This window comes from Coccinella septempunctata, chromosome 2 (assembly GCF_907165205.1).
Source record: "Coccinella septempunctata chromosome 2, icCocSept1.1, whole genome shotgun sequence".
NCBI lineage: Eukaryota > Metazoa > Arthropoda > Insecta > Coleoptera > Coccinellidae > Coccinella > Coccinella septempunctata.
The window spans coordinates 9,932,991-9,943,039 of NC_058190.1; the positions used below are offsets into that span (position 1 = coordinate 9,932,991).

The following is a 10,049-nucleotide window of genomic DNA, read 5'->3' on the forward strand; positions in this document are numbered from 1 at the left end:
GGGGGATTGGGATGTTTTCCTGGTAAACCCTATAAGTTCGTTTTGAAAGATGATTGTAAACCTTGTGTTTTCCCTGCTAGACGAATTCCCAAGAGACTCTTACCTGAATTTGAAAAATGTTTGAATAAACTAGAAAAAGAAGGTGTTATTTGCAAACAAATAGAACCAACTGATTGGGTAAATAACATTGTTGTAACTGAAAAAAGTGATAAAAGTTTGAGAATTTGCCTAGACCCAACTGTTTTGAATGAATATATTAAAAGGGAACATTTCCAGATACCATCACCCAATGAATTATTAGCAGACCTCAACAATAAAATTTTGTTTTCAATTTTAGATCTTAAGGATTCTTTTTATCAGAAGTTAGATAAATTTTCTTCAGAACTCACAACTTTTGCTACTCATTTAGGGAGATATAGGTTTTTGAGATTACCTTTCGGTATAAACACTGCAGCTGAGGTATTTCAGAGACAAAACACTCTTGTTTTTGGTGATATTCTTGGCAATAAAATATACATAGATGACTTAATTATTTCAGTTGGTACAGAACAAGAGCATGATGTAGTTTTAAAAAAAGTTTTAGATAGGGCTAAGAAACTTGGGATCATTTTCAACAAAAATAAATTTCAGTTCAAGAAGAGGGAAATTAAAGTTTTAGGGTTTAAAGTATCAGAAAAGGGAAAAGAAATTGATTCTGACAGAATAGAAACTATAATAAAGTTAGAAAATCCAAGGAACAAAAAAGAGCTCCTTAGATTTCAAGGTCTTGTTAAGTATTTGGGCAAGTTTATACCAAATTTGTCTCAGATAACAGCGCCCTTAAGGCAACTCACTTGTAATGATGCTGTTTGGAAATGGAAAAAGATTCATTCAGAAAGAGTGGAATGTATTAAAAAATTTTTGACCTCACCTTCTTGCTTGGTGCATTGTGATGATAAAAGTCCTCTTACCGTTCAGTGTGATGCAAGTATAGAAGGGATAGGGATAGGCTCTTACAGACTGTGAGAAGAGATACGTTTGTATTGTAATGAAGTCCAGTTTTCTGAGGAAAATTGGAATTCATTTTAGTGCATTTCTGTCGTTTTAAATTTCCGTCTTTGAAAATATTTTAATTCTCGAATATTCCGTACGTTCATTCCGATAGGCAGAGTCAATGTAAAAAACCGCTTATATGTATTTCACGTTGTTTTTCTTACATGCCGCTGAAGATTTCGACGTTTTTCATCTGTTGATATGCGATAAACCGGAGCTCATCATCGGCATATAAGCTATGGAAGGTATTAAGGAAGCATTCAGATACATCATTGAAATAAATAAAAAAAAAAGGAGCGGTCCAAGATGGGAACCCTGCGGGACTCCTGACATGACGTCCACCAGCTCAGATGATTGACCATTAACGACCACGTACTGTCTTCTCCCCTCCAGGTAAGATGCGATCCACTGAAGAAGTGATCCAGTGACCCCAAAATCCTCCAGTATTGATATTAAAGTGGCATGGTGCACCTTATCAAATGCCTTTGCCATATCTGTATAAATAGCATCCACTTGATAACCATCATCCATTGACTTTGACAGGTAATCAACATATGGCGACAAATTGGTTAATACTGAACGACCACTGAAGAAACCATGTTGATCTCCAGAAATCCTACTGTTCGACAAATGAAATAGTCTGTCTGTCACTAAGGATTCGAACACCTTGCCAAACTGGTCGAGAATGGAAACAGGTCTATAATTGTTGACATATTTCTTATTGCAAGATTTATGTATTGGAACCACCTTGGCCATCTTCCACCTGTTGGGAAATACTCCTCCTTTGAGGGATCGATTATAAATTATGTGCAAAGGTTTCACCAGGCTGGTAGCACAGGAATTTATAAAAAAAAGGTGGAATCAAATCAGGACCCGAGCTCTTGCTGCCATCCAAAGATGCTATTTTTGCCGCTATCTCCGCCTCAGAAATGTCATTGAAAAATATAGCAGAATTGTTATTATTATTCTTCCTTTTGTAAATGACCGGTTTATCAGGATCCTCAAAGAAAGATGAAAAGAAACCACTAAACTGGTTTACTATTGTAATGTCATCGGTGAGAGTTTTGTTGTTGTGCTCTAGTACATGCGGAATTTGTTCATTTTTACTGAATAAACTCACAAAGGACCAAAAGTTCCTGGGGTTTCCAATTATGTTGTCTTCAATGGTAGATATATGCTTATTGTAGTCTTCTTTTATATGTGTCTTACACTGAGATCTCAACTCTGAAAATCGTTGATAATCCCTGGTATCCCCGAATCTTTTGAACTCGACATGAAACCTTCTCTTATCCCTAATCAAATTAATAGTCTGCTTCGAAAACCAAACAGGGAATTTTTCATTTTTAGACGATCTCTGGGGAACGTTTCTGTCAATAACATCATGCAAAACCGAGTACAGTACTTCAACGCATTCATTTATGTCTTGACTGACCAAGATATCATCCCAGCAAACTTTAGATAAATCTTCCTTAATTGATTCATAGTCAGCTTCAAAGTACTTATAAAGAGAACGAGATTTAAATGGCTTTCTCATGTCAAACCCACATCTGATATCCGCTTCCAGCGCAGGATGATGCAGATCTTCCTCAATAAAAGGCAGGTCGCTGCGACATACGCCAATGGATTTCGTACTCCCAAGAACCAAGTCCAAAATTTTTCCATTGCTGTTACGAACGCCATTGAACTGAGATAGAGAGTTGTAGGAGCAGAAGTCAGAAAAACCTGTGTACGGACTTCTACTTATGACATTTGGCTTCAAATCACCGTCAGCACTATCTGGCGACCACACGTAATCACTGAGGTTGAAATCACCGACAAAGACGAACGTGTCATCCCCATGATCATCCATGAACGAAGTGACCGAGTCGAGATAGTTCAAAACATCGTCACAACTAATATCCGGCGGAAAATAGCACGCACAAATATAAAGTTTTTCATCTTTCGAAATCGACATCTGTATCCATAGATCCTCCACAATTGTAGTGTTAGCAATATCAGAAATCAACTCGGCCTTAAACTTCCTAGATACACCAACAAGGACGCCTCCGCCTTCCTTCTTTCGGCTGTTAGAATCGCATCTGTCCTTTCGAAATACATTGAAACTATCAAGACAAAACAGTTCTGAGGAGTTAACATGCGGCTGTAGCCAAGATTCCGTTATGCAAATGACATCATTATCACTATTAGCGCATGCAGTAAAGAATTCGTGAGTCTTCGTTCGGAGACCCCGACAGTTTTGATAATAGAGCCTGATAGTGTTATCAATCATTAGTTAAATTTAATAAGTTATATACAGAGAAAGAAAACAAGGAAAGGCACGAAGAGGAAGCACACGTCAGATGTCGAGCCTCTGAAGGTCCTCCTCAGAAGTCACGTGCAAGACTTTAGATGACTCGTCCTTCCTTATCAAAATTCTTCCTTCACGTACCCAGCAATACTTGAAATTGTTTTCTTTCGAGAATTTTTTTGAGAGGTACAACAGTTTTCGATTCTGGGACGTAAGACTTTCATTAATATAAACAGGGTTATTAACATCCTTGAATCCTATTTCGCTGCATTTCAGACCTCCTCCTAGCCTATAAGCTCTCAAGAACTCATTTTTCGCCAGTCTATTCCTGAACTTCAGAACAATAGGTCGAGGCTTTTCGCGATTCCTCGCCGAAAAAAGTGCACTCTATAAGCGCTTTCTATATGATTGTCTGCGCTCTGGTAGTTTATTTTGGCTGCTATATTCTTGAATATCTGCACCACGTTTTCGCTCTTCGACTCAGGATCCCCGACCACCTCAAGCTCGCTCATCTTCTTACTCTGCTGAAGCATACCTATTTCCTCTTTAATTTTTTTATTTTCCTGCTTAAGTTTAACAACTTCTGAATCAGATGCTGAAATCTTTTTTTCAAGAGTTTCTACTGATTTTAGCTTTTTCTCGAAATCATCAATCTTACTACCATAAAAATTTATTGCTGTAGTAAATTCGTTCTGTTGTTTTATAATAGATATAATAGTTCTGACATAATTCTGTCCAACTTGCTTTTGATACTCTTATTCGAGTTGGACAACCTTGTACCCTCCGTACATTCTCCACAAAGCCACTTAACCTTCCGGCGGGCGCGGTGTCGTAAAATTTACGACAAATTCAGTCTTTCGCTATCCCTACTTTAACGACTTAGTTGCAAGAACCGACCTGTTAGCTATTCTACAGTCAGTGTGTCTCCAAGCTACAGCCGTAGCGAGTGGTCTTATAAGTTATTGTTATTAGTTGATATTTGAAAGTTTCCATTGAGCGTAAAATTTACGACACGCGCCTTAAAGTGTAAGTATACTAAATAAACTACTTTTTTTCATTTTTTTCTCATTTATATTATTTCTAAATATATGTTTTTTTCTTTAGACGTGTTCCATTATGTCTCGTAAGCCTCTCACACAAAAGGAGCTTGAAAAAATTGTGCATGATATGTTCGAAGAACCTGAGGCAAATGATGAGGACTATTTTCCTTCAAGTGATAGCGAGTTTTCGGAAGAAGAAATTGAGCAACAAGCTGAAGAAAGTGTTACAGAACAAGAAAATACTTCAGACGAATCAGAAGAAGAGGAAACAAATGAAGAATTTTTTATTGGCAAAAATAAAACTACACAATGGCGAAAGACAACATACCGTGCAAAAACAAAAACCAAAAGTATAAACGTAGTAGCACAACGAAGTGGCTTGACTCAAAGAGCTCATGGTATTGAAAATGAACTAAATGCGCTTTCTCAAATTATCGATATGTCTATGATTGACAATGTTTTGAGGTACACAAATATGTATATCGATCGGCTAAGAGTTGACCATCAATATTTAATGTTTTTGTTTAGAAAATCCAAATAAATTTTTTTCAAATACTGTCATTTATCATTTTTCATAGCCTTACAAAAATTCCTCAACAATTTATATAAAAAAAACATTATTTATATGGTGACGTAAAATTTACGACACGCGAATGCTCAAGTTACAAAAAAGGGCGCGCCCGCCGGAAGGTTAATTCCTACATTGCCGGAGTACTTGATGACATCCGGGGACAATCCAATGCAAGAAAATGAACCTCTTTAGTGCAAAATAAACATTTCACACCCGGTTTACCCCGATTCAGGGGCTTGACACTTCCTTACCCCCACCCCAAATACGGTTTTTAGTTCTGCAATCAAACGCTATGTGGCACTGCATACGAAAATATATATCATATTCTCCACAGATTACTGTATTCTGACATATTGGATTTGTGAACGCCAACAGTGTCAATGTCAATATGCTTTAATGCAAATTCTTGTTTACAAACGAGATCTTAACGAGAGTAAATTAAAATTACCCATTTATTGAACTCGACAGTTTTATCAGGAAATCGATTTTCTTGTAAGAAATGTTTGATTTAAAGAACCACGTAATTATAACATTAATCGTTTATACTTAAACCAATCCAACTAAACCCTTTAAAAACTATGTTAATGGAAATGAAAGTCAAACTGTGTAGTCAGGTATTAAGCCACTCCGTGGGGTCAATGATGAAGCTCATTTCTCAATGGAGTAAGTATTTTTTTCAAACATAATAATACAAAAATTTACTATTTTCCTTTTTAGAAATCAAGCATCCGCTTCAGCTTCCCAGAGAGGCTATCGACACTGCTGACTTTATACTGTTCTTGGATGAGTTATTTGATTCGTTAAATGTATCCAGAGCTTGAACATCCACTGCGAAACTCTTAAAGAAGACGGTTAGTATTCAAACAGAACACAATGATTGTTGGGAGCAGGCGATACAAATTTTCAACAGTATTTCATTTTATTGCCCTCGAAAGAAAAGATCCATTGTGGTGCCCACTTTAAAGAATATAGTGACAACATTGAAAGCATTCCTTTACCTTACGCAAAAACTGTTCAATGATTATCAGTTTAAATATATTCTCTCTGGGGCTTTCAATCAAGATTGTTTAGAAAACCTTTTTGGGTACATTAGAGCACATGGAGTAAGTAATACTAGCCCAAATGTTGAACACATTATTTCATCATTCAAAACTTTAGTTATTAATAATTTCATGTCGCTGCATTCCTGGGGATCTAACTGTGAGGAAGATAAAACAGGGAGTCGTTGTTTAGAGACTTTGAAATCTTTCCCGCAGGAAAATATAAAATCCACATAGGTCTTTGGGCAACTAATTTTTTCTTTTCCAAATTATTCATGCATTCTAAGCTTTGGCATGCTGTTTTTGATTTCTATTGCCGACTCCCAACAAACATTGTGTCCAATTCCACCAACCAGGGAATCTTACTTTTTAAGAAGTTCTGTTCATGATACATGCAATTGAAATTTTGTGAACCTATAATGATTGTACATATGTATTTGATAGCTTATGTAAGGTTATATTATAAGACATTCTGTATAGCATAGATGTAGATTATGTAAAACATTATGTATATTATCTATAGGTAAAGATGTTTGTGATCTTATAGGAGGGGATGTAAGGTAGTAAGAAGAATAATTTATGTTCAATGTTCTAATTGATATAATGTATCATGCGCAATGCAAAATGATAATGACGGTGACAACGAGGTAGGATTAGTCAGATAGACAGAGATTGATTAAGAGAAGTGCTGTAGTCAGAGAGACAAATAAATTACGAATTTTAAATTTAAATTAAACAACTAGTTTAATATAAAATTATTCAACTCTACTGATCAATCACCTTACAGTCCTTGACAAAGACGTCAAAGTTTGTTATCTGTGTTATTGTTTTGAATTTTAGATCGAGTTATACGTGTGAACGAATATTTGATATTCAATAGCGTGTAAATTTGACATATCAAGTATGCCTCAATGTTGGGCAGTACCGTTTTGCTCGGAGAAAAAAGGAGGACATAACTTTCCTAAAGATAAAACTGTCTTAAAGCAGTGGTTAATAGCGATTCGCAGAGACAAATATACGCCTTCAAAACATTCGCGTGTTTGTAAAAAAATCGTAAGTACTAATCTTTTTTCTTTCTAGATTACATGTTCATACTTGCTTAGGACAGTTGGTTTACTCTAACTTTCAAAACTGAGCAAGTTTTGTACACTTTCATGTCTTGTAATCTCTTGTTAAAAATTTTTTTAGCTACTCCTGAATTGAAACGGAAAGCAGTGCCTAGTCGATTTACCTGGAACCAATTAAGTGAGGAAAGGAGGGAAACTAAAAGAAAACGTGAAGGGAAAGTTCGTCAACGTCAAAAAAAAAAACGGAAACACTTCTTTCGTCTACCGAAGAAAATCAATGTGAAGAACATTTGTGAGTAAATAAAAGACTTACCTCATGCACATATATTACATCAGCCGAAGACACGTTGTCAAATATGCCACAAGTCGACAGAGAGGAGTCCCTCGCATCATAGGAATAGTGGGTGTTGTTTTTCCTAGGTTTATGCAGCTGAACAGAATATGTTCAACAATTTCATCAGTTTTCCTGCACCAGCGGTATAGGGAGAAACCAATCTATCTATTTATTTTTTAAATATTTATTGAACAGGTTTCCAGTTATTGCCCAAGTGACCAGATTCTCAAGGGCCAGGAGTTTTTCGACCTCAGGTCTATATATCTATTAATAGTGCTTTAGGAATATTTTATTTACATTTATTTGTAGAAAATATGACTCATACTGTAACCGGAAAACAACATTTTTTGTTTTCAGATATAATTTCGAGATGAAGAGGAAGAGGTTGAAGAGGCCCTTTAGTATAAAAGGGTTATTTTACTGAGGTTCTTACCCTAAGCTCTTTTATCATACGCTGAATTGTATCAAAGAGTATCAAACCAACAACAAGTTGATACTCTTTTATTGTATGGGGTACCCCGTTTCATAAACCTCTGCTTAAACTCATGGCTATATTGTTTGATATCCAAAAATTTATTGCAGATATTCGAGGGCATATATATTTTGTGATGAATGACCATCAAAACCATCAAAAAAATGTATTTCCAGACTTTTGAAGAAACTTGTCAAGAGTCCTAATCCTATGTAATTGTCAGAACATGAGAGTAACCGAAAAAGCTGCTCAAACATGTTTTGGATTGAAAATCTTAAGGAAAAGCCTGATGTGGTACAATTTTAGACTGGTTTTGTGAATTATGAACATTTTATGTTTGTATTCAACCTTTTTGGAGATGAAGAACCATTTGAAATACTTCCCATCATTAAAAATAGCTCGAGGAAGACACGCATTGGCACCATGCGATCAATTTTATTTAACCCTAGTTAAATTGCGTAGAAATATGTGCAATATAGAATTATCGTTCCATTTCGAAATAAGCCAAACGTCAGTTAGTAAGTACTTCATAACATGGATATTAATTACCTTTACTGCAAGTTCAAGGACCTGACTGTATGGGTACCAAAGGAACAATTGATAGAAATCTGATGTATGGAAAGAGTACTAATACCTTTACAGTAATTATAGATTGTACATAAATAAAAATAGAAAAACCGCAAAATCCAATTTCACAACAGGCTACTTATTCCATTGCAAGGTGTAACCTCTGTGTCAGATGCGTATGGTGGATCTATATATTAGTGACAGGGAGCTCTTTGAAAAATGTGGTTTTATTGATTTACTTCAGAAAGTGGACATAATTCTTAGGGATCGTGGTTTCAATATTCAAGATCTTGTTTCGCATATGGACGTTACGGTTAACATGCCACAGTTTCTACCAAAAGGTAATAATCAGTTTGAAGCACACCAGCTCAGAAAGTCTAAAAAAATTTCATTTGAACGTATAAATGTCGAGCGCGTTTTTCCTGAGCCCATGTTTAGGAAATAGGAAAAACTTTCAAAATGCTTAGTAATAAGTTGTCATCTAATTTAGTAACTCTTGGAGGAAGAATTATATTTGTGTGCTTCATGCTGGCAAATTTCAGGAAAAACATTATGTGAACATGAAGTTTCGTCATTTTAGTAAGGCTACCTCCGCACAGACAGGAGGCTTGCCTCGCGCCTAGATCTTGGGGAGTCACCAAACCAACCAAGTTAGCTTAGTAAAACGAACGTTCTCGAATATACATAATTTGCCACACTGCTCTCCTGACGCAGTCGCTTAGCGAGTATCGAAGTGAATAAACGTGTTGTTTTTTCAACGCTAGGCGACAAGCATTTTAAGTATAACAACATGAATGAAATATTAATTGTATCAGGTTTTAAAAGAGAACCTCTGTGGGTTTGTTTCAATGATAAACCGACCAACACGTCCGGACAGCGGGACGTGCCTCGACCATTTTTTCGTGAGAGCAGAGACAAACGAGACGGTTAACTTGGCATTGAAATCTGTCCCATTTTAAGGAATTCGTGCATCTCTCTCTTTCTTGTATTAGCTTCCATAAGTCTATGGGAAAGCGTTTGTAAAGGTCGCCCTAATGTTACATGCGTCATTTGACAATTTTGACATGACAGCTTTGAGGTTGTGTTTATGTTTACATGTGTAAAAATTCGCATGATTTTCAATTCTTTTCTGTTTATTCCAAGTTTAGAGGTTGACTTAGTTATCAACCAAACTTCTAGAGTTATTTTGACGATTCGAAGACAATCTTCCAAGATAGCAAAATGCCAAGATTGCTTTGTTTACTTTGTGGTGATGATGAGACAAATGTTCAAAAATTGCATAATTTTCCCCGTAATCTTGCAAGGTGAGTTAATATATAATTATTGCTCTGTTTCTCAAATCATAGAACTGATAATGTCTTCCGTAAATCTTATAGAATGATATGTAAAATAATCATTATAAGCATGGTCGATATATGAATGGAATCTTTTTTGCAATATTTTATTAAACTTACAGATCTAAGGAATGGTAAGAAATACTAGGAATGGAATTCACGGGTGAATCTCTGCTTTCGTTCAAGCATTTTTCACCAGATTCATATATGGATCTAAACAGATTTAAGCTTCACACATTCCTTGGCAAACATCTGCAAGAACTATTAAGACACATAAAGTAAATATGGAATTTCATCTGTAGAAT

At 35.8% G+C, this 10,049-nt stretch overlaps 2 protein-coding genes across 2 annotated transcripts; one reads left to right on the plus strand and one right to left on the minus strand.

Moving 5' to 3' along the window:
- Positions 1–1,828: 1,828 nt before the first annotated feature.
- On the minus strand, positions 1,829–3,301 carry LOC123306950. The gene has a single exon (XM_044889151.1). It carries the CDS (start codon positions 3,299–3,301, stop codon positions 1,829–1,831), a length of 1,473 nt encoding a protein of 490 aa, XP_044745086.1.
- A 1,071-nt stretch (positions 3,302–4,372) lies between these two features.
- LOC123306718 lies at positions 4,373–5,029 on the plus strand. The gene has a single exon (XM_044888840.1). The coding sequence runs from the start codon at positions 4,436–4,438 to the stop codon at positions 4,898–4,900; it is 465 nt and encodes a 154-aa protein (XP_044744775.1). The 5' UTR covers positions 4,373–4,435; the 3' UTR covers positions 4,901–5,029.
- Positions 5,030–10,049: the final 5,020 nt, after the last annotated feature.

Coding starts and splice junctions, on each gene's coding strand:
- LOC123306950 (XM_044889151.1), bottom strand. CDS start 3,301: ATGATTGATAACACTATCAGGCTCTATTATCAAAACTGTCGGGGTCTC.
- LOC123306718 (XM_044888840.1), top strand. CDS start 4,436: ATGTCTCGTAAGCCTCTCACACAAAAGGAGCTTGAAAAAATTGTGCAT.